The 25,771-nt window shown below is 33.0% G+C and overlaps 2 protein-coding genes and 1 pseudogene across 2 annotated transcripts; all 3 read left to right on the top strand.

Moving 5' to 3' along the window:
- Positions 1-2,532: 2,532 nt before the first annotated feature.
- On the top strand, positions 2,533-10,778 carry LOC115983867 (protein NRT1/ PTR FAMILY 5.4-like). Its single transcript, XM_031106707.1, has 5 exons — positions 2,533-2,570; positions 2,618-2,828; positions 3,727-3,951; positions 5,109-5,155; positions 9,932-10,778. The coding sequence occupies exons 1-5, from the start codon at positions 2,533-2,535 to the stop codon at positions 10,776-10,778; spliced, it is 1,368 nt and encodes a 455-aa protein (XP_030962567.1).
- A 6,301-nt stretch (positions 10,779-17,079) lies between these two features.
- LOC115985722 lies at positions 17,080-18,355 on the top strand. Its single transcript, XM_031108634.1, has 3 exons — positions 17,080-17,766; positions 17,858-18,089; positions 18,171-18,355. The coding sequence occupies exons 1-3, from the start codon at positions 17,080-17,082 to the stop codon at positions 18,353-18,355; spliced, it is 1,104 nt and encodes a 367-aa protein (XP_030964494.1).
- A 1,052-nt stretch (positions 18,356-19,407) lies between these two features.
- On the top strand, positions 19,408-25,408 carry LOC115985723 (annotated as a pseudogene).
- Positions 25,409-25,771: the final 363 nt, after the last annotated feature.

Here is a 25,771-nt window from a genome sequence, read left to right on the forward strand (position 1 = left end):
AATTTGCGAGGGTGCATTAACGCTGTCCTGGTTTTGGGCAGTTACCATAGAAGGTTGCCCCAGGTCAACTCTCCTCCCTGTCGGACCGTCATGGTGTGGTTGTTGCCGGTGGACCACTAGTGAATGCTTTGATATGGAACCCTCTCCACTTCCGTTTCCTTATCCTTCTCCCTATTAGTTGACGCCTTCTCAACACCTTCCTCTCTTCCAACTCCGGACTCCTCAACCTCAAATCCCTCCACCCGAATTACCGTCTTGCGATATGGATTAGGTGTGGTCGCTCGTATCCAAGAACCAAACTGCTGGTCACCTTCTTTAAGCTTTCCTCTGCTTTTAGTCCAAAGAGAACACTCCCTGTCACTGTGGGTAAGCCGCCCACACCAGTAACATATGATAGGAAGCCGTTCATATTTAAACCGTACCCAACCATCTTTCCCCCCTGCCAGAGAAATCTTCCTTCCTCTGCATAATGGTTGAAGGATATTAATGTTGATCCTTAATCGCATAAAATTAAATCCTCCCTGACTATCATCATCAGAATCCGTCTCTTCAATGGCGCCCACCACTGATCCGATATCCTTGGCTATTCTACGTGTCATGCTACCCACCGGTATGTCATGAATTTGCACCCAAAAGCTCGTGCGATCAAACACAAGAGAGCTGATGGATTCGCTTTTCTCCATCACTCGCAGGCCAATGAGGTATTTGTCAAAAGACCAAGGTTCGCCCTGCAAAACTTTAACCACATCGGACTTATCTTCGAACGTGAAGAGAACCAAATGATTACCCATGTCTCTCACTTCAAAGCTTTTCCTAGTCCTCCATACCATCTTGAAGGTTCTCGCTATGGCCTCCATACTCAAAGTACGTTTTGTAAAGAACTTTGCAGCCAAAAAGAACTCCCCTGCCTCCTTTTCTTCAGCCACTTCATACCTATCACCTTCAGATTCCGTAAGGGAAAACTTCTCCCACAAAGCAGTGATACCTTCCATTGACGCCATCAAAATTCTACTCCTATCACTCGATACTAATACAACTGAACGAATGAAGGGAAACAACCCAACTCTAGGGTGGGCACCTCTTCTACTGACTATTAGGGTTTAGAGAGAAACCCTAGGCCAGAGAAACTGCCACATATAGGGCATTGATTTATGTCATTAATTTATATATATTTTTTGTTGTCTTCATAGGTGACATATTCTGATTAAGGTACAATAGAAGTAATATTAATAGTAAAACTAAACCCTGCTAAGATAGATGAAATAATGTTATACTATATCTGAATAACTTTCCATCATAATTACATTAAAAAAGTTATGACTTTTTTTTTTTTTTTTGGTGTCTTTTAACGTTCATCCAAAAACAAAAAACACTTGTTCCAAGGGAAAATATTAAGAATTAAAAATATTCAAATACGAATTGCAATGCACACTTTTTAAAAACTCACACTTTAAAAATCAAACACTTGCCAATAATTTATTGGGTTAAAACTTTTCATATACACAAATTGATTGTGGTTGTATGTCATATTTTTCTTGGTATTTGTGCATTGTATAAATTTTTGTTTACACTTGTCAATAATTTGTTGGTTTAAAACTTTTCATATGCACTGGCCGTATTACAGGATTAATTTTGTCAACTTATTTTACTATTCAACTTATTTTTATTATTATTTATGAGTTTTGCTGTACTTTTTAATATTATTTATGGGTCCTACTATAATATTTCAGTTAATTTTTATTTTTATTTATAATACTTTTAATAAAAAATTTTCAATTTTAACAAAATCAGTAGATACAAACAAACCCATATTCACACTGATTGTTGTTCGCATCAAAAAAAAAAAAACTGATTGCGGTTGTATGTCATATTTTTCTTGGTGTTTGTGCATTGTATTAATTTTTGTGTGCGTTAAATTTACAAAAATATCATATCATTTAATAAAGTATTAAATGCACCTTAATTCATACCAATAGCACAGAAAAAAAAAAAATCATACCAATAGAATATTTTCCTTATTTTCTTTTGAAACTAGACACATATATGTATTTAAAGAGTAAGTCTAGTTTCACAAAATTTTCCACAATTTTGTCACAATTTTATTTCGTGGCAACTCATGAGTTGTAAAAATAAAATATTGGTTCCATGTGGGTCCATGATTTTACCATTCACGAATCACCATGTAACAAAGTTATGACAAAATTATGAAAAATTTTGTAACATTAGTACAACATTAATTAGCACAACATTAAAAGTGGGTTGCATTACTTGCTTGTGCTTAGCCATATTATAGTGAGTTTTATGCCTTCAATAAAGTACCTTTAATATAAAGAAGTTAAGGAAGGTTTTTTGTTTTTATTTTATATTTTTTGGAGAAACGAAAAAAGGAAGTTGAATTATTTGCATGTGTTTAACAAACTTATAGTGATTAGTGAGCTTTAATGGTAAACATTTGATTATCTATGCACTCTCAATAAAATGAAAAGTATGTTGTTTTTTATCATGTTTTTACGGCTTTTTATGTCTCAGGGAATGGTTTTGCTAATCTTATCAGTCTCGGTAATACCTTGGCATTATTGAAAAGCATTGTTTTTCTTTGCACTTTACATACTAGCAGGCATTATCGAAAAGCATTGTTTTTCTTTGCACTTTACATACTAGCAGTTGGTGAAGGTGGGCATAAACCATGTGTACAAACCTTCGCAGCAGACCAATTTGACCAGAACTTGCCCGAGGAAAAGAAGGTCAAGAGCTCATTTTTCAATTGGTGGTACTTCGGAATAATGGTTGGTGCCACTTCTGCCATAATAGTGGTAGTATACATGGAGGTAAAAAAAAAATTCTCATATCATTTTTCAACTTTCCAAATCTTGAATTTGTACTTACACACGTACAAAGTGAATCATGTTTGTATGTGTTAGTTAATTAGTACCTATTTTTTTAGTGGACAAAAGCAAAAGTCATAAAGTTTTTTTTTTTTTCCTAAAAAAAACAAAAGTCATAAAGTTAAAAGTAACATTAAGAACATAACTTTTTTTACAAATGGTTGATATGACCAATTATTATATATAGTATCCCTATATTTATTGTAAACTTGAACAATTAAAGCATATATTGCAATTATTTATTTATATTCCATAATCATCACTACCACTTCATTAAGAATAATAAAGCTCTAATCCACTATTTTAAAAAACGGATCGAATCAGACAGTTCAACTTGTTAAGTCATAAATCAGACCTAACTGGTTTGATAAAAACCGGAATAACTAGTAAAGAACTTGTCAAATTGGTGAAAGCCGGTCAAGAACTGAAAAAACCATAAATTGGTTTCTTTTCCGATTCTTTGACCATTTCAGTTTTTAAAATCATGTTCTAATTCCAAAACTATAGGATAGAATATAGATCATCATTGATAGATTGAGATCGTTAACATGTATTTTTTGTCATTATTTTATCCAAATCAAGTTTTTAATAATTATGATAAGGGATGGAATTAAAATTTTTACCAAGGGATCAAAGGTATAAATGTATACTAAATTTAAAATTACAATAATATATATTGATCAACTTGACATGCATGGCTTCCTTTTTCTTCTATTTTATAAGAAGTATATACAATTTTTTTGGACTTTTTTTGTTTGTTTCTTTTTTCTCCATAACAAGTCCAAGTTAGTATTTAATTATAAAAAATTCCAAGTCGCAAAAACTTTATAATTTGGTGCAGGGCCATATTAGTTGGGTGGCAGGGTTTGGAACATTGGCATCAACGTTGGGAGTGTCGCTGGCAATATTTCTTTTAGGGATAAAGAGGTACAAGAAGCAGGGTCCCATTGGGAGCCCATTCACCAAGGTGGTGCAGGTGTTTGTGGCGGCCGCACATAAGTGGCACGTGAACAATACACATGACGTTTTGGGTGTTTGTTTTGGAGAAAAGTTAAATGATGTCCAAGTGGAGGCTCAACTAGACATGGAAAAACGGGTCAGAATTTTCTGACCCGACCCGACCCGAACCCGATTTTTTTGACCCGAAGCAAAAACGGGCTGACCCGTGACCCGACCCGACCCGCGACCGGACCCGAACCCGAACCATTTTTTTAAAACTTTTTTTTTTTGGTAAAAAAAATAGTGAAATTAAGACAATATTGGTTTAATTGTTTATTGTGAGTTTTAAGGAAACAATTGATACATTTACATAACTGCATGCAAATTAATTGAAAAATAAATAGTTGAGCATTATGTAATGAGTAAAGAGTTTTAGATATCAAATAGCAAAGTATATGCCAAGATAATATGGTTACAGTAAAGTTAAAAACAGATTTAAAATTGTAAATATGTGTGAGACACATTCACAAGTGTGAAAATAGTAAAGCCAAAGTATCAAATTAGCATAAATTATGAATGCTTATATCTATTTTTTAACAATTTATTTCCTAGAGTGTGTGCTGCTTAACAATGATATGATTTTCATAAAAGAGACTAGGTATAAATAAGTAAGCAATCAAACTTTAATATATATCTCAAATTGAAATAGAGTGTCAACCACAATTGATAATAGATTATAAAATTAATTTTTAAAATTGTAACTTTCTTATATGTTTTTATTCTTTATCAAATGAGTTATCCAATAAGTCATTTGTAATTTTTTTTTTTTTTTTGGAATGTTGATATTGTGTAAAAATAAAACTTGTATATTTGTTTTACTTATCTTTGTGTTGTTTTGTTTTAGATAGCAATGTTAGAATTTGTATAATTTTAAAATTATTGAATAAGTATTAATAAGTTTAACTGAGTTTATTCTTAATATGAGTAGTGAATTCAAATTAATGCATTTTACATCAAGTAATATGTTGCATAACTATCCAAATGGCAAATACATATTGTTTTCTTTATAAAAAAAAATAAAATAAAAATAAAAAGTAAAAAATTTCATGTAAAAAATACGGGTCAACCCGACCCGACCCGACCCGCCCCGCAACTCAATTGACCCGAACCCGTTTTCAACCTGCTTAAAATGACCCGTTTTTTACCCGTGACCCGTTTGACCCGTGACCCGATTGACCCGACCCGAACCCGACCGACCCGACCCGCTCGTTTTGCCATGTCTAGGCTCAACTAACAGTAGCTCAAAATTTGGCTCATACTAAACAATTCAGGTACATGTCAAAGTTTAAAATAAGTGCAAAATTTCATTGGTGAGTTTGACCTCATTACTACAATTAGTAAGGTTGTGGGTCATGTTTCATTCTTTATTTATTGATAAGTTACACGAATATTTAGTGGTTCTTGAATTTATGAATATAATAATCATTTTATTATTACGAGTGGAAGAAATAATAGTTGAATTATAGTTTATTGGCATTTGATTATCTTTTGACTAGGAAAAGGATAGTTCCTCCTTTTAACTCTCAAATCAAAATAGGAATGTGAGTAATTTTTTTTACAAATGGTACCATACTTGGTACACAAAACCAAAATAAGTCTATTACATCAAGTGTTAATACAACAAAATTAGTATAGCGGTATTAGATATAATATCACATCTAAAAATTAAAAGTTGTTGTAATAGTAACTTAAAAATAGTAAATTATTACATTAATAATAATTAGTTGTTGAAAGTTCAAATAGTGTAAAAATACCCTTGAACGTTTAGACCCTCAATTTACAAATTACCAATTCAAGTTTTATATCAAATAATTAATGTGCGGAACATAAACAAAAGCTTAATACAGAATTGGTAAACAATCTATGCCAATTAAAATCACATCTACAGCAGAAAATAAAAGGCAAAGATAAAGGGAAGAGAGATGCAAACACAAGGACAACACACGTAAAACCTCGGCGTAAAACCTCTCCGCCGCCCTCCAAGCGATAAACAATCCACTAGAAAATGTAGTTGGGATACATGAACAGCAATAGACCCTCCAAGCCTAATCTACCCAGTGTACCTAAGCCCTCCAAGCTTCCTGCTCCAACGAGGTTGCGCCGAACGTATTTCTTTTCTAGCTTCCCGGATTCCGCTACTTGACCATAGCATCAACCAATGTAAATTGGTTCCTTCCTAACTACTTCTCAAAACACCAAACAGCCCTCTTACAGTAATGGATATGGTGAGAAAAAGTTTTGGTAAAATGCCTCTCAATGATTTAACAATGGAGAGGAAGAGAGTTGAGAAATTTGAAGAGTCTCTTATGTAAAGATTGTTGACGAATCAATCTTGTTTTACTCTAGGGTTTCTCTCTCAAAATTCTCTCTGGAAGCTCTCTTTCTTTTGTGGGTATAAGGTGTATTTATACTGGGTTGAGAATGGAATGTGAAGAGTCAGGTTTTTCAAAACAGGGGTGGCTCGCGGCTTGGCCTCGCAGCTTGACTGAGTCGCGAGATCCAACCGCGCGATAACAGAACGGTCAGTTGTCCTATTTTGTCCTGTAGTGCTCCAGTTAGCATAACGCTTCAACTTCTGGCATGCTTGGCACGTGTGCTGCTTTTGGCGGCTTGCAACCGCAAGTCACCCACGAGATCCAGCCGCGAGACTCTGTTTTCTTGCACACTCTTGAGCATTCAACACTCTATCTCACTCACTACCCTTACAACAAACCCACCTAAATACAGGGTTACTAATTGCTGAAATACAAGCAAATTTGGCACAGAATAAAGCCAACAAGATGGTTGATTAAAATCAACCTTACAGTTGTAATAATTTATAATTTTCAGTTGCAATAGAGATTTTATTACTAAATTGAATTTAGAAAATTTTTTGCAATAACTTAAATTAAAGAAATCAATTTTTTTTAATAACTTAAATTGAAGAAACCATTATAATAACTTGATACCAATTATATATTTTGCGATATATTATAATAGAAATTTCAAAGAGATGGCTTATTGCAACAAATTTAACATTGTAATAACTAAAATATCAATAATTTTACAATTTATTGCAATGACAAATATGAAGCTGCAATAAATATATTATTACAATGATTTAATTCCAATTATTTTACAATCTATTGTAAAAAAAAAAAATGAAAAAATTAACTATTACAATAAATATACCGTTGCAATAATTTGAACCCAAATTATTTTTTTCAATTCTTTACAATCTATTGTAATAAAATTCATGAAATAATAGAATATTACAAATAAATTGTTTATTGCAATAGCAAATATATTATTACATCAAAATTTTCATTAAAATATTTTAGATTTATTGCAATAAAAATTTTTTGTATTACAAACTTATTACCTCAAATTTTATTACAATACTTCGCATAAATTATTGCAACGACTTTGTTGTTATTGCAATAATTTTTTTTTTTGTAATAAACATTTTTTGTTGTAGTGATAATAGTTACATCAGATTCAAAGGTTATATTAACATAATTTGTTTGATAATTTCAGCTTACAAATAAGACAAAATTTTAATGAGATCTCGCCTATCGCATTGAACTTAATAAAAGTGACATTTAATTCAAAGATTACACAATTTGTCTTCGAAAACTTTAGCTTTAGCTTGCAAATAGGATTAAATTTTAAGGAGATATCACCTATCACACTAGTAAAATAGCATTTGATTAAAAAGTTAATAACTGTCAAAAAGAAAAGAAAAACAAAAGCTGTATCAACACCAGCCCTTAGAAAAGACGAAAGGTATTACTATTATAAGATAACTTTGTATGATTGAAAATAAAAAAGATATTATCGAAGTGGATCCTCTAAATTATAGTTAATTTGTCACGTAAAATCTACTTTCTCAAAATATGATTATGTTATAGACGTTTTTTTTAATGAAAGATTATGTTATAGACTTGTAGCTATAGACCCTATAAGCCTATGACAATATGTTTTCTCAAACCAATTAATCAACCTTGCCATCAGGCTCTCATTTGGGAGACCAAAAATGGGGGGTAGCCTGTACGGTGTCTGTGAAAAGGAGTGTGAGCCCATGTCATGATGACAAATTCTAGGAAATTTCTAAAGGTAATATGCATTATTTTTACTTTGGCAAAAATTAGAAAAAGTTAGTTGTGTGGTACCTTTATCTTAGGATAATTTCTAACCAATAAAAATAAATAAAAAGGAAAAATCTTAGCTAAAATTCTTCATTGAACTACATTATTTTTTTCAGTTAAATTTAAACGTAAAAATAAATGTGGTATAAATATATTAAATGTTAGAAAAACATCTTTGATTTAGGGTGATTTTGTTTTCTAGTCCTCTTAAAAAAATTTAAATGTTGTTGTCGATTTTAATTTTTAATTTTTGGAATATACTGTGATCTACTAATGAAATAAAGCAGGGCCATAATAGATTTTTTTAAAATAATTTAATTTAATTTATTTTTTATTTTTTATTTTTGTAAAATAAGAGATCCTGTTAGATTACTTCTTTGTGGTATTCACTATGGAATTGAGTTAGCTTAGAAAAGTGCACGCAAAGAAGTTCATTAAAAATTCAGCTCTACATTATTGGTGTGCAAAGGCATGGGTTGCATATGTACTGGGAGAAATTGACACTATTTTGATGACCATCAAATTTTAAGTTTTATATATTTTTAGCAAGCAATATTGCCCTGTAGCATCCTAAGGGAGCCAGTAGAATCTCATAGTTACACTTAGAGGCTATTTGGATGAGTGATTTTCATAACTCATAACTCTATTTCCATAATTCATAACTCAAAAATGGTGGGACCCATAACTGAGAAGTTCGTTTGGCACTACATAATTATGTTTCCAATTTTTTGTTTCCATCACATAATTTTTTGATTTTTGAGTTATGAATTATGGAAACTGAAAACACATTTTAGATGTTTTCAGTTTCCATAACTCTATTTTCAATGGCATTTTTGTAATTAAACACACATGGAGGGACTCATTAGTCAGGTCAGTTGCACCTCTTAACCTTTTTTTTTCCTTTCTACTCCTGGGTTTGGTTAGTTCGCTCTTCCTTTTTTTTTTTTTTTTTTTTTTTGTTCTTCATCACTCTAATTTTCGGTCTTTAGTTCTTTTTTTTTTTTCTTCTTCTTTACTGGGTTCGGTTTTCTTGGTTTTTTTTTTTTTTTTTTGGTTCGGTGAGTTTGGGTATTGGAAAAAAAAAAAAAAGGGCTGCATCAAGTGACAGGTATGGGGCCCACAAATAGTGTGAAAAATATTGAGTGATGGTGCCAAACGGGTAGGGTATTTTAAAGTAATGAATAATGAGTAACAAAAATTGAGTGATGAAAAAAAAGCATCCAAACACCCCTTAGTCACGCTTAGGAATCTATGCCTTGCTTTGACTGGGTAGCCAACAGTAGCCTCAACAACAACCATAAGTCTTTTGAGTTACAATTTTTCTCACGACTACGAAGATGAACAAACTTTTAGTGTTAGAACATAAATTGATGTTGATGATGAATTCAAAAGAGAATTAGTAACAATTTGAAAATTCAACAATTTAATTGGAAAACTGTTGGAATATGCATGTATAGTATTACTCTAATAATAATAATAATACTGTCAATAATGTAGGATTCATTTTAAGAGAGGTGCTACATTTACAATATTTTCACAACAAATTATAAATGGTTAATTGTTATTGGTTCAAATTTGAACTTAACATTAAGATTACTTTTTTACTCCAATAATAACAACTAGTAATAACTTTTTACTTAAAATTTGTTGTAAAAATGTTGTGAAAATGTTGTAGATATATCATTTCTCTTCATTTTAATCCAATTCATGCGAAAATAGACAAGACATGTGTCAATAATGTTAGAGAAAGAGATGCGTAAAATTACACGAAGATGGTTTCAAAGTATTGTTCCTCATGTTTCAAGTTAGAATGAATGTGGGCTAGTTTATGGCTCCTAGAAAACGTACCAATTTTTAGTGGCATAAGCTTTTATTAGTCTTACTTAACATATGTATTATTTTATTGGTTGAAAACTGTAGGTTTTTGGAGAAAGCAACTATCATTGACAACATTGACGCATCAAGTGAAAGTAGAAATCCTTGGAGGCTATGCTCACTAAATCAAGTAGAGGAAGTGAAGCTTGTCCTCCGCCTCATTCCCATATGGTTGAGTTCCTTAATGTTCGGTGTAGTTGCGACCAATATTTCGACCTATTTCACCAAGCAAGGTAGTACAATGATCCGATCAATCGGACCCCACTTTCAGATTCCAGCAGCATCACTTCAAGCCTTTGTTGGCATAACTATCATGATCACTGTTCCATTGTATGACAGAGTTTTAGTCCCAATTACAAGAAAATTCTCTGGACACCATTCTGGTATTACTTTGCTACAAAGGGTTGGCATTGGTCTATGTATATCATTGCTAACTATTGTTGTGGCAGCTCTAGTAGAGGCTAAAAGGGTTAGCATTGCAAAACAATATGACCTTGTTGACAAGTATAAAGAAATTGTTCCAATGAGTGTGTGGTGGTTACTTCCACAATACATACTAAGTGGCTTGTCTGATATGTTCACATTTGTTGGGCTCCAAGAATTGTTCTATGATCAAATGCCAGAGTCATTGAGAAGCTTGGGAGCGGCAGAATATGTTAGTGTTTTAGGAGTTGGAAGCTTCATTAGCAGTGCTATTATATCTATTGTGCAGGCAATCAGCTCAAGTTGTGGTGAAAAATGGCTTGGTAACAATCTTAATCGCGCACACCTTGATTACTTCTATTGGGTGCTAGCAGGGTTGAGTGCCTTGGACCTGTGTGTATGTCTATGGAGTGCTATGCGTTATATGTACAAAAAACTTGAAGGGGATGAGATACTTGCATCAAAGTAGTATATATTGACTGCATACATCGATGGATCAATGATGTGAGACTATAGGGCCTTAAGCTGTTTGGTGTGTTGTTTCTATGAGCATAAATTAATAAATAAATTAATGAATTTCCTTCTTAATTAAATTATTCTTTAAATATTGAAATTGTACAAATGTTGTATTTCAACCCAAATTAGAGAAAAGTTAGAAGGTACTAGTTCATTGTTCATTTGACATGACATAAAATATTACTTGTTACCATTTTTTTTTTTTTTTTTTTGAGAAACATTACTTGTTACCATTAAATCCATAAGATTGCCCAAAATGGATCTTATTTTATTTTATTGATTTCATTTTTAACCTGGGTGTCGATTGATGGTTTACCTTTGTTTTGTTTCTGATTTTTCAACATTTGGATTTGCAGATTGATGGCGATTCTAAAAAATTTTACCCTCACAATGACGAAATCAATACATAAACCCTTGATACACATCCCTTCAATTGACCTAAGGGTAGTTGACCATGTATTTAATTCTGTTGGACTTGTCTCATTTGTCTATATATATATATATATATATATATATATATATATATATTGAAGCAGCTACCTTAACACACATCCCTTCAATTGATATGAGAAAATAACTAACTAACAAGCGTGCCGCTTAGTTATAAGGTGGCTGGGGCTACTGTCTTGACACACATTCCCTCTACTAGCCTAAAGGGATGATTAGAAGTTTATTTGGTTATGTTGTTTAAACAATAGTTTTCGTTGTTTAAATAATATAATACGTATTTTCACAATACTTAAACAATGTTACTAGAATATCATTACCAAACAGGCCTAGTTCTCAAGTCTACTGTCAAGTGTTAGGTTGATTTCCCCCCCCCCCCCCCAAAAAAAAAAAAAAACTCACCCCCATGCAAGCTAGGCCTTGTAACTTTTACTTTTCACTTCATCTTCACCAGTTTTCTGACCTAAGCATCGAAGTTTGCATGACCTCATCCTTTCAGGTGCTCTTGGTTGGTTTAAGGAACAGGAGATCTTCCTTGTTCACTCAGGAGGTTCCATCACAATTTGGCTAGAGTCAAAATATTTATTACAGTTTCATTATGTCCCCTCAATTTCACCACCCACTACGTTTTTGTTTGAAATTCTATGCAATGTTTTCAGTGTATGCTTCGGTTTATGCGAGTAACATTAAGTACCTGTTTGTTTCAGCATTTGAAGCCCAAAAGTTGCATTTTCAAAAAAGTCAGCCCAAAAATGGTGTTTGGTTAGTATAAAACGCAATTTTTTGGAAAAAGTGGCATTTTATATTTGTGAAGAGAACGCGCATTTGATATTTGGAGCTCTGATGGTCCATTTTGTTAAAAGTTCGTGGGCATTTGATATATTCATTGGGGGTGAGTTTGCAATTACCAAATTGCCCTTCAATAAAGGGCAAGGTGTCTTCAGAGTCTCACGCACAGTGCCTCATTCCTCTCATCTCATGTTTCTACTTTGCGCAAGCCAACTCCCTCATGCCTTTCATCTCTTCTCTTAGCTCTACCCTCTCCGTGCTACTACAAGCCTCTCCTTATGCATAAGTCTCTTTTTTCTTTTGTCACCCATTAAAAATCTTCTTCCTCTTCTTCTTCTTTCTTCGTCTTCTTCAACGGGCCTTCCTCTGTATTTTTTTAAAAAAAAATTATTTGTCTAATCTGATCTTAGAAATACATTTTGAAGGTAGAGTTTTGATCAACAAAACACCAAGCAACACCGATCTGCTACCAAAAACCACCAGGTACCAACACTGATCTGACATTTTTATTTTTTATTTTTATTTTTACCTATCAATTTATTTATTTATTTTTTTTCAGATCTTGCATGCTTTGTTCTTACTAAAGATCTATTTGTTCTCTTGCCGGGTACTGAAAAAATTTGTGGGTACATGCTTCATAATTATTTTTATTTATTTTGTAGATGCTCTGTCTTAAGTTACGCGATATCTAATTTGGGTATTTTAGCATGATTTGGGTATTTTATAAATATAAAGAATGAGAAAGAAAGAAGAATTTTTAGAAGAAATATAAATATTTTTCATGCTGGTTGTCGTGGTTCGTTGAGTATGTGACATTCTGGAATATTGGGCTTGTTTGGTTGTTGCATGGTGAGGTGCTGCAGGGTGTGCGTGCTCTGCTGATGTGGGGTGCGTCTACTGCGGATGGGGCATGCATGTGTAGCTACACACGCATGCCCCATCAGCAGCAGACGCACCCTACATCAGTAGCCCATGCACACCCCATCAGCACCCTATGAGAGTGCTTTTTCTCTAGCACCCAGGCTCAAGGATCCTAGGCCTAGTGGTTGTAGTTTGGTGGACCGGGCTTTGATTCACCGCAACTAAAGGGCTGTTTAAGAATCAAGTGGTGCACAGGGCATGCTTCCTACAGTACATATAAACTAACAAACAATGATATTTGTATTGAACAACAAATCAAAAACAACAAAGTAATGCAGAGAACAAAATAGTAAAAGCACAAAGTAATGGTTAGGGATCCTCAAATCAGTAAAGAATATTTTATTGAATTTTTCTTTATTATGATTACAGTACACTCACTAAGACGTGATACAAGGTTCAAGCAAGCTCAAAAATTACATTTTTAAATGGTTATTCTAACCTTTAAGACTTGCAAAATTTGATTCTTTTTGAATCCGAGTATGTGCTATAGTGGCTTTCTCTAGGATACCGGGAAGTAATTTTACTAATTTTCTCTGAGTTTTTTCTTCTCGACAGAATTTTATCAATGATTCTCTCGTCCAAAATTTTTCTACCTCTCTTCGCAATCCTTCCCTCCTTTTTATAGTGTTATTCTGGAGTCCCAGGGGAACTATTGATTCCCCCATTTTGCCCTCTGAGTACCAAAGTATGTGTTGTGCCTATCGTCTAGTAGGTTCAGTTTCCCTGTTCTTCATTCTTTCCTTCCTTTTAGTTTTGGTTCTTTGAAAGTCCATGACTGACTACCTATTTCGGAATATGCTGAGGTCACGCTCTTCACGATCCAACTTTTGGCCATCCTTCTTCTTTATCTTTTTTCTCAAACAGGCGGAATCCCACTCTGCCGGTTTGAAAGTCTTTCGCTGCTACTCCCTTTTTTATACTTCTTCACTCTGGTTCCCGAGGTGCTACCCACTTGCGCTATGAGAAGTCACTGATTTTTCTCTTTTTTCTTACTGGGTTGTTTGACACTTGAGAAGGACGTGCCCTCTCCTCTGTTTTCTTGTGTTCTTTTTGTCTTTTTCTTTCGAACTGTCTTAATCTTTTCTTGACTGTGTTTACACGCCTGGGGGATCTCGAGCCTTTTTGGCAGTCTCTGAGGATCCTGGCTCAGTTTTCTTCTTCAATCCTCTGACATGAGCTTCTTTTCTTTTTTTTCTTTCTTCTTTTCTCATAAGCTTCTGGGCTTGCCCTTTTTTCTTCTTAATGTTTTTCGGGCTCCAAGCCTCTATTTCTTTGGGCCTAGGTACTGTGACTTTTTAGACCTCAACACACCCCACACAAGTTTTTGTGTTTTAATGTTGATTATTAGTTATTTAATTATCTGAGTTTTTAAGGTTGTGGTTGAAAGTCTTTTGCCTGATATGAATTTTCAAGTTTTAGTTATGTTATGGGGTTATTTTTATTTTTATGTTTTCTAGTACTTTGCCTGATATGAATTTTCAAGTTTTAGTTATGTTATGGGGTTATTTTTATTTTTATGTTTTCTAGTACTGAATGGTAGCTTGAGTTTTTTGGGTTGGTTTTTGTGGTTTTTGTTGATTATTAGTTATGTGATTTTCTAGGTTTTGAATGCTTTGGTGTAAGAATTTATTGCTTAGTTTAAGAATTGAGGTTTAAGCTATACAATGTTTTTTTTTTTTTTTTTTTTTTGGTACTAAATGGTAGATTTTTTGCAAATTTTATTGTTTATGTGATTTTTTTGGTCTTAGTAATTAGGAGTGGAAGTGTTTTGCTTCATTTAGAATTGGAATTTAATGTAAAGTTGAATCTAGTTGACTCGTAAATTGTTATTTTGGTATTTGTATGATTTGTTCTCAAGGTTAATAACCTTGGATACTGCAATTGATTTGTTGGATTAAGATTATTTTTAAGATAACTATATGGAATTGTTAAATGTTTTGGGTAGTCTCATCTTCCTCTTTTCTGGATTCTCACGACTTGTTAAAATTTTAGTGTAAGACTTTTAAGAGGACCTCTTGTATACATATACTTGAAGCACTCCTATTCGTCTCTAATAAATTATCCTTTACTTAAAAAAAAATTAAGGTCCATAGAAGCAAAAGAGTTACTCTTATAGGTTTGGTAAAGAAACCCAATTTAAATGAAATGGATTGTTATGGTTTGGCATAACTTTAGCCTAGAATTATGGAGGAGATAAGATTGGGTTTCAGACAAAGGTTTTAGTGTGTTCTTCCCACCTTGATGAAGTTTGCATACACCAATTTGGTTTCCCGTGTTCTCCTCTGGCCATATTTATTTCCGGTTAATCTAGTTGGAGTCCACCCTAGGTAGGGATCATTTTTTGTTAATTTAAGACTTCTAGTTTAAAGGTTTTATAGTCTCTTATCTTATACTTGGGGAGAACTCATCAAAAACCATTTATAAAACTATTATTAGACCACCTATGCTTTATGGGATTGAATGTTAAATTATTAAGAGCAGTCTATTGCAATGAACCTGACTGCTTTTGAGGCCAGTGTCCTCAATTATGGCAGCAATTTTCTGGTTATGTTTACTGACTAGTGAGTGTACAAACGGTGCTCTTGTGAGTTGTGACATGATGAGATTCATCTCTAGCCCTTTCTATTTTAATGCTCAGACTAGGCAGCAATTTTATTTATTTAATTTTTTTGTGGATTTATTAGATCATGTTTGTAACTAGTTCACTAAATTGGAATATTATGAATTCTATTTTTTGCATTTCTTATGGTTGGTTAACTTTATAGATGGGTAAAAAGACCACTTCCAACCCCGAGGTAAAAAAGGTTAGAGCAGATTGGGATATTAATCCAACGTGGACAACTACTTTTTGTAACCTTTGTGTGGAACAAATTCAAGCCGGGAATAGAACAAAAGGTGTTGACTTTAGTACCAAAGGTTGGTTCAATTTGGTGACCAAATCTTGTGATGAGACTGGTAAAAACTATGATAAGGACCAATTAAAAAATAGGTGGGATGTATTAAAAGGTGATTGGAGAGTGTGGGAACAATTGAGGAATCTTGACACAGGTTTAGGTTGGGATGCAGTGAAGGGAAAGATTGCTGCTACTGATGATTGGTGGGACCTGAAGTTGAAGGTGAGTTGAGTATTTTATTAATATGTAGTTAGTTGGAGATAGTTTTTTTATATTATCGTTATATGAGTGAAATTACAATTATATTTTGTAGGAATTACCCAAAGCTAAAAAATTTCGAGAGAAAGGTCCACAGAATCTAGAACAAATTGATATAATGTTTAGGAATGTTGCAGGAACTGGGGTAGCTGCATGGACCCCTTCTTCAAATACACTCCCTCCAACAATGCCAGAAAAGGGTGCTAGTGATTCAGATGGTAGATCCGAATTTAAAGATAACCAATGTGACATGAGTTTAGACATTGATAGTTTGCAGCAAGGACATACTAGTCAATCACGTAGTTCAGGACAAAAGCGAACTAGTGAATCAATACTCTCACAGAAGAAAAAGAAGAAGATAGGAGGAGCTACAATGTTGGACGATCGTATTAGTCAATTAATAACTGTATGTCAGAATAGGTTTAAAGGTACTTCTCGAGAGTCACCAAGTTCAATTGATAATGTCATGGCGATTGTGAGAGCACTTCCTGGAGTGGAAAGTACGTTTGTGGTTTAAGCTTCCTATATCTTACTAAAAAGTCACGTAGGGAGATGTTCCTAACTTTCAAGGACCCAGAGTCACAGCTGGAATGGCTGTAAGGAATGATTTATAATCAAAAGAAGTGACCAACCTTATGTGATATTAACTATGTTGTATTAACTTTAAACTAAGTTAGCTATGTTGTATTAGCTATGTTGTATTAAGTTAGCTATGTTGTATTAACTTTAAACTAAGTTATGTTATATTTAGTATTAGCTTTGGACTAATATATGTGTAATGTAAACACATTTGAAATTTTCATTACAGTGTTATGTACTTGATGTTCTGAATTGTCTTGGTATGTTCTGAATTGTCTTAATGTTCTGATTATTATGTTGATTTATATTAAAGTAGTATTAGCAATGGTTAACTATTTGTTACTTTGTTGTGTAGCTTAAACCAATATGGATGATTATAATGGTACTCATGAGAGTGGCCATTTTATGGAACTATTAATGGATGGGGATTACAGAAATTACTGTGATGATCATGATGGTGGTGATTATAACAATGTTGACAATAATAATGATGGTGATAACAATGATGATGATGATGGTGAGAGTAGTGACAGTGATGATGACAGTGATTCTGATAATGATGATAATAATGACGATTCTGATGAGGAGTTTTACCAGCTTGTGACAGTTACCTGTGAAGCAGTTGTGACATATTTCAATAAGTACATTAATGAGACTCTTTGTTATGATTCTGAACAAACAGGGTGGGCTTGGGTGAGACATTGTATGGAAGGTAATGAGAAATTGTGTTACAATATGTTTATAATGAAAAAGGAGGTGTTTCATAATTTGTGTCAAGTTTTACAACATGACTATGGACTTCAACATTCAAGGAATATAAGTTTAGAAGAGTTAGTGGCAATCTGTTTATTGAAACTTGGTCATGGAACATGTAACCGAATGGTTCAAGAAATATTTCAACATTCGAGTGAAACCATAAGTAGACATTTTGAGAAGATGATCACTCTATTGGGGGCTCGCTTTGTAGCTGCATATGTAAAGCCTTCAGACCCAACTTTTAGTGAAGTTCCAACCAAAATACAAGACCATCCAATTTGTTGGCCACATTTCAAAGTATGTGTACTATTGTATATTTGAATAAGTGCTATTGTCTATAAGATAATACAATGCATGTGGAACTGAAAACTATTAATGTTTTTATTAGGATTGCATTGGTTTGATTGATGGCACACATGTGATAGCGGTTGTACCTACTGAGAAGTCCATTCCATACTTTGGAAGAAAGGGATATTCAACCCAAAATGTGATGGCTGCATATGACTTTGATATGTTATTCACATTTGTTTTGCCTGGATGGGAAGGTGCAGCACACGACACCTCCATTTTTCTTAATACTATTCGTAAACAAAGTAACAATTTTCCGCACCCACCACCAGGTTTGTGCCATGGTTAATCAATTGTTCATTATAATGACATATTGTGTGTGTGTGTTAATACAATTGAATTTTTTTTTCTAGGGAAATATTATGTTGTTGATTCTGGATACCTAATGATGAAAGGTTATTTGGCACCATACAAGGGGATATCATACCATCTTCAGGAATTTCGAAGGAGAGGTGGAAGCCCTAGAACTAGACATGAAAAATTTAATCATGCTCACTCATCTCTTCGATGTACGATTGAGCGCACTTTTGGTGTGTGAAAGAATAAATGGAAAATTATCAAAAACATGTCATCTTTTCCATTCCATATCCAAATACTTATTGTATCTGCTACTATAGCTCTTCATAATTTTGTTAGACTAAATGATAGGGATGATAGGGGCTTCATAAACACCAATCGAGATTCAATTTCTAGAAAAGAACATAATAGTGAAGCAGGTAGCAGTTATGAGCAGAACTCAGGATCTTTAATAAACCCTGCAATGGTAGTTCTTCGTGATTCCATTGCTAATTCCATTTGGAGGGATAATAATTAGTAGTTGTCTTTTTTTTTTTTTTTAAATATCATGTAGTACAATTTAAACTTGGGTTATTGGTATGTATTTTATCATATTTTTTACATTTTTATGTAGTACAATTTAAACTTGGATTATTGGTGTACATTTTATCATCTTTTTACATTTTCATTTTGTACTTCATGATGATGAAAATTATTTAGATTTAATTAATATTGATAAGAAGTCATTAATGGCAATAACAAATAATTATGACACTAAAAAAGAAAAATTGCCCAAACATTATTAAAATAATACCAATAATATATTATTATTATTATTTTTTAGTAAGTATATGAAGTAGTTGATTTAAGTATAAAATAAACTCTCTTATATATATATTTTCTTTTTTGGTAATTTATCCCTCAAACTGCAACTTTTATAAGTGCTAGTCAAACACTCAGTTTTTTCAAAAAGCACTTTTTAACAGCTTTTACCAAATATTCAACTTTTTAAAAAATCATTTTTTCATTATGCACTTTTTGAAAACTTAACTTTTTCAAAAAACCTAACTTTAAAAAGCGGAACTAAACTCACCCTAAAGAAGATATATTTGTTCAGTAGATACTTGGTAAAGTGGCATTGTATTATTAATTAATTGCTGCACAAGTAGATCCACGCTAAAGTACCCAAATGCCCACTGAGAGAATATATTAAAGGACCCAAAATACCATTGAGAAGCATGACATTAGTCCAAGTTCTTTATTTTTGCACCGACTTTCATTGAGAGCTAGTACTGTAGTCTGTAACATCAGAAAATGATAGATAATGGCCTTGAAGATACCAAGAAGCTCTTCATCCCTAGAAAACAGTCCAAAGGGGGATGGAATGCCGCCATTTTCATCATTTGTAAGCCAAGATAATAAATTTAATTCCTCCTCTTAATTAAGTAGCTACTCTCAAAACTTCCATTTTATATGCTTAAAACTTGGTTATTGATTCTTTTTACTTGGTTTTGCAGTTGTTGAAGTGGTAGAGCGATTCACATTCTGTGGCTTGGCTAGTAACCTCATCGTGTACCTCACAGATGAACTCCATGAGCCCACCTCCACAGCAGCTAAGAATGTAAACACTTGGATTGGTGTATCTTGTGTGTTCCCCATAGTTGGAGCCTTCATAGCTGACTCTTATCTCGGCCGGTTCAGCACCATCCTTGTGGCCGCCATCATTTATTGCACAGCAAGTTCTACGTCTCTTCGACCTTTTCTTTTCCCTTGATTAAGCTCTATGGGGTTAATTTCTTGCTCTTGTTCTTCCTAGATATGATAATAAACATTGTTTGGGAAAATCCCCTCGTTCAACAACTTGTAAATTATAGCAATATGATTATGTTTATCTTCACTAAGAAACTTTGCTGCCATTGTTACCACACATACAAACTCAGTCTCATTCAAGCAATATTTGACACCTGTAGAACTTTATTTGTTTTTAAGTCACACAAGTCTTCAGTGAGGTGCAATTAGTACTAGAACTCATTTGGCTGCATGCGCATTCTGTCTTTTGCACATTCAAAACAATGGAAGCTGAGGCGTCCATTGTATACACATACATGTGCATGCATGCAGGTTGGTTTTCAAACCGACTTGATAAGTTCAAATGAGCCATCCACTTGGAGATATATATGCATGAGTAATTTGCAGGAAAGCAAGAGAAAGAGACGCATGTAAATGTAATAACAGAATATAAGAAAGTAGAGATGGAAAAGCGAGCCAGTCGGCCATGCTACACCATAGAAAGCTCCATTGTAGTCATAATAAAAAAATAAAAAAATAAAATTTATATATATTGATAATATAATATATTATCTTACATTAATTACACTGTTCTTCATTCACAACCACATGAAATTATTCTATAGTTAAAAAAATAAAAAAAAAAATAAAAAAACAAATCTAATTATTAGGTTTTGAAAACTAAAAAATTAATTAAAACTCAATCCATTTAAATAGAATGATGTTGGGTTTGAAGTTTGATATTGATTAAGAGTTTAATTTGTTGCTTTTTGGCATCCCAAGGTTAATTTTATTACTTTCAAAACTATGAAGTTAATGTTGTCACTTTATAAAATTTTTTGGGTATAATTTGTTTTGAAACTATATCGTTGAATTTTTAACACTCTAAATTTAGGATTAAATTTTTTTTTTTCAAAATTAATTATAATTTCCTGTTTTATAACTAATAAGGAGATATATTGTTATTAGTATAATACAATAAAATAATGTTAGTGGTAGAATCATGTTAAATAAATGTTATACTAATCACACCTTACAATCTTAACAAAATGTGAAAAAGTTGTGCATTTTTGTGTCTTTAAAATCCATCCAAAAAGCCTAATGTCTTGAAACTCAGTGACATTTTTACCTTCCTAGATTAATAGAACCAATCTTCAAATTATTCCCTCACCCCTTATATTATTGATTTTTTTTTTTTTTTTAAATTCGTCTAAAAGAGAAATACAATTGTCTTAAGAACAAATGTTAAGGAATAATAACTATTCAATAATTATGAATCACAGTGAACACTTTCAAAAAATAAAATACTAGCATCTTAATAATTTATTGGTGTACAAGCATAAATTCATTGAGGTTATATGTGTTTTTGCAAATACATGGTAACTAATATTAGAGTGCATGTATATGGAACTATATATGTGTTTGGCAATCTTATAGTGCATTATAATGGTAAATATTTAATTATCTAGACCATCTCATTTAAACCTAAAATATGTAGTTTTTGACCTTTTTTTTCTTATTTTTTGTCTCAGGGAATGGTTTTGCTAACCTTATCAGTCTCGATAGTACCTTTGCATTATCGAAAACTTTTGTTTTATCGTAGCACTTTACATATTAGCAGTTGGCGAAGGTGGACATAAGCCTTGTGCGCAAACCTTTGCAGTAGACCAGTTTGACCACAATTTTCTTGAGGAAAAGGAGGCCAAGAGCTCATTCTTCAATTGGTGGTTCTTTGGAATAACGGTTGGCTCCACTTTTGCCTTACTAGTGGCAGTATCAGTGTTGTTGATACCGTACCGTACCGGCCGGTACGGCCGTAATATACCGTACCAGCCGGTGATCTGGTACGGTTAATCCCTACGTTTTGTACCGGTAAAAATACCGGCCGTACCGGGCAATACCGGCCGGTACAGAAATTTTTTTTTTTTTTTTAAGTTTTGTAATTTTTGAATTTTTGTTAGGAAATAATGGTAACTTATTTGCATTAACTTATTAGTATTATTTGTTTTTTTAGTATGCAATGGTAACTTTTAAGCTTTCTATTTTATTTTTTTATTTTTTTTCCCTTTTAATTGATACTAAAGTTTAAAACCATGAATAATTAGTTTTGAATTGAGGAAATGTTTTATGGTAAACTTTTATATTTATTATAATATATATATATATATATATATATACAAACACATACATACATACATATATATATATATATATATATATTTATAAATATAAAAAATAGCGGTAAACCCGAAACGGTACACCGGTATTGACCGGTATCCGAAATATATCGTACCAGTAGCCAAACCGGTACAACCTCCGGTACGGTATTGACATCCTTGGGCAGTATACATAGAGGTAAAAAGAAAATTCTCATATTATTTTTCAATTTTCTTATCTTGAATTTTTATATGTACATTTTTAAAGTTAATCATAGTTTTATGTGTTAGTTGAGTCTCTAACTACAACTGTTGGCAAGTATTTTCTAGTGGAGTAAATCAAAAGCCATAAACTTTAAAGAGAAAAGCCAAAGACGTAATTTTTGTCTCAAATTTTTTCACCATTGCTAATATAGTCTATTGTGATTGGACTAACATTATTTTCAATGAATTTAACATCACTCAATAATAACAACAACAAAGAGTTAGTTCCAAAACTTTGTGATAGAGTATAGGTCATCGTATACTGATTGAGATCGTTCACATTTATTTTTCTTTTCTATTTTATCATATCCATTTCTAAAATTATTTTTATTTATTATAATTATGCCTAGGGTTGGAATCAAAATTTTCACCAAGGGATCAAAGAAAAGGTATAGATGAATATTATAAACAATAAGAATAGAGTTGAAGATTCTTATTTGGTATTTGATATGTATAATTTTGAGGGATTCACCAGTCAAAAATAGCCTTGTTTGTGAAGGTTTGAGCCAATTTCACTTTTTTTTTTGGCTGCTTGTAATAATTATTGTATATTTCCACAGTTTGTGAACTATTCTAATTGTGAATAATTAAATAGAGTAATTACTTATTAATTAACATGCATGATATGCTTGGCTTCGCTATTATTCTTGATTATATGAAGTGTGTGTGTGTATATATATATATATATATATATTTTGTCTTTTTTCTGATTTGTCCTCAAAATAAGTTCAAATTAGTATTCAATTCTGAAAAATTTCATGTTGCAAAAACATTATAGTTTGATACACAGGATAACATTAGTTGGGCAGCGGGCTTTGGAACCTTGACATTAACAATGGGAGTGTCACTGGCAATATTTCTTTCGGGAATTAAGAAGTATAGGAAGCAGGGTCCCCTTAGGAAGCCCATTCACCATGGTGGCGCAAGTGCTTGTGGGGGCATCACGCAAGTGGCACGCAGATGAAAAGCACGGCGTCTTTGGTGTTTGTTTTGGAGATGAGATAACTGAGGTCCACCCAACATTGACTCGAGCTTTGGCTCATACTAATCAGTTTAGGTATGTGTCAAGTCTAAAATCAATCCACTATTTCATTAGTGAGTTGATGTTGACCTCATTACTACCAAGGTTGTTAGGGTCTTACCGACATATGCAACAACCATGTTTGATTCTTTTTATATTTATTAATAAGTTATATGCATACATTTTGTGGTTCTTGAACCCATGACCTCATTCTTTATTTTGTTATTATAGGTAGAGGACGCTAGTTAAATTATAGTTCATAGGCTGTTTGAATCTTTGATCCTCATTTTAATAGCAAGAACATTTTTTGTTTTACCTAACTCACAAATGGGAGTAGGAGACTAAATTTTATAACAAATCTTACCTATGGCATATACTCCGTAAATGTAACACTTGAGTTGGCTTTAGAATGTGAACACAAGAAGTTAATTCAGAAATCAACTCTAAATTTTCTTGGTGCAGAGGCGTGGGTTGCATAGTGGGAGAAATTGACTCCAAAATTAGCTAGTGGGGACTATTTTGATGAGGGTGCCGTCAACTTTTAGCCTTTACATCCTTTGAGCAAGCAATGCAAAATTACACATGAGATATATAGCTAGTGGGATCTCATCATTACATAGTCATAGTGAAGAAAAATAATGATGTGCGTTAATTGGTTAGCAAATAGAGTGATGCTTGAAATATTACAAGTTTAACTACATAAGTTTTATAAACTAATATATCAACTAATATATAAAAAAAGTAATTAAGAAATTTACTTATTATATTGTTAAGATGATACCAATCACATTTATTGACATGTCGATATATATAAGTTTTTCTGGTAATATTGGTACTAACTTGGCATTTTCCTAGTCAATAAAAACCACAATAATAATATCTTAAAAAATGCATAACTCATATTTATAATTATCCAAAAGATACTTTAGAGACATTTTGGTTTATGTCTAGTGTTTTAGTGTATTAGATTTGAAACAGATATGAGATATGTTAAAAAATTTGGAGACTTTTGCTAACGATGTAATGGGGTTTGTTATCCCTAGACTTTGTGCTAGTTGCTTAGCGTGTCTGTGAGACTGTGAGTGTGTTGGAGAGAGGGCTTGAGCAAAATTACATAAAGTTTGTTTCAAAGCATTCTTGCTCATGTGTCAAGTTATAATGAATATTAGGCTATTAATTCTTAGAAAACGTATTATTTTTATAATGTAATTCTTTGTTAGTCATGCTTGCCAAATGGTTGATCTAATTGTTTGAAAATTGAAGGTTTTTGGACAAGGCAATGATCATTGATGACATTGATGCATCAAGTGAAAGTCGAAATCCTTGGAGGCTACGCTCACTAAATCAAGTGGAAGAAGTGAAGCTTGTCCTCCGCCTCATCCCCATATGATTGAATTCCATAATGTTTGGCGTAGTTGCAACCAATTTTTCAACCTATTTCACCAAGCAAGGTACTACAATGATCCGATCAATTGGACCAAACTTTCAACTTCCAGCGGCATCACTTCAGGCCCTTTTCAGCCTCACTGTCATGATCACTACTGCATTCTATGACCAGGTTTTGGTCCCAATTACAAGAAAATTCTCTGGACACCATTCGGGTATTACTTTGCTACAAAGGGTGGGAACTGGTCTATGTATATCATTGCTCACTATGGTAGTCGCAGCTCTAGTGGAGGCCAAAAGGATTAGCATTGCAAAACAACATGACCTCATGGAAAAACCTGAAGAAATTGTTCCAATAAGTGTGTGGTGGTTACTTCCACATTACATACTATGTGGTTTGGCCGATGTGTTCACATTACTTGGACTCCAAGAATTGTTCTATGATCAAATGCCAGAGTCATTGAGAAGCTTGGGAGCAGCATTATATCTTAGTGTTTTAGGAATTGGAAGCTTCATTAGCAGTGCTATTATATATATCGTGCAAGCAATCAGCACAGGCTGTGGTGAGAAATGGCTTGGTAACAATCTCAATCACGCACACCTTGATTACTTCTATTGGATGCTAGCAGGGTTGAGTTCCTTGAATCTGTGTGTTTACATTATTGGGGTTTCTAAGCGTTTTGTGTACAAAAAAGTTTGAAGGGGATGATATATACTTGCATCAAAGTATTACAAAATTTCAGATCCGCTAATGTGTGGCTTGTGCTCTCGGGTTCTAATGCGTGCAGATATTATCCTTCTTTTCTTTTTCCAAAAAATTACAAAATTTCATTTTTGGAATGAACAATACACATGTGACTAGAAGTCTCACATGGAGAAAAATATAAAATTTGAGAATTTTCTTTTGAGGAAAATAAAACTTGAGAAATTAATATAACACAATTAGGCTTAACACTATAGGATTTTAGCTTTTAGGTTAAACTAGTCGTATACCCGCGTGTTGCGCGCGGTAATTTTTTTAGGATGGTCTCATCAAAATATTTTATTAATACTATAATTTTAG

This window comes from Quercus lobata, chromosome 4 (genome assembly GCF_001633185.2).
Source record: "Quercus lobata isolate SW786 chromosome 4, ValleyOak3.0 Primary Assembly, whole genome shotgun sequence".
In the NCBI taxonomy this organism is placed as follows: domain Eukaryota; kingdom Viridiplantae; phylum Streptophyta; class Magnoliopsida; order Fagales; family Fagaceae; genus Quercus; species Quercus lobata.

Coding starts and splice junctions, on each gene's coding strand:
- LOC115983867 (XM_031106707.1), top strand. CDS start 2,533: ATGGTTTTGCTAATCTTATCAGTCTCGGTAATACCTTG. Junction 2,571..2,617: donor TCAGTCTCGGTAATACCTTG/GCATTATTGAAA, acceptor ACATACTAGCAG/GCATTATCGAAAAGCATTGT. Junction 5,156..9,931: donor GCTCATACTAAACAATTCAG/GTACATGTCAAA, acceptor TGAAAACTGTAG/GTTTTTGGAGAAAGCAACTA.
- LOC115985722 (XM_031108634.1), top strand. CDS start 17,080: ATGGATGATTATAATGGTACTCATGAGAGTGGCCATTTTATGGAACTA. Junction 17,767..17,857: donor TTTGTTGGCCACATTTCAAA/GTATGTGTACTA, acceptor TGTTTTTATTAG/GATTGCATTGGTTTGATTGA. Junction 18,090..18,170: donor TTTTCCGCACCCACCACCAG/GTTTGTGCCATG, acceptor TTTTTTTTCTAG/GGAAATATTATGTTGTTGAT.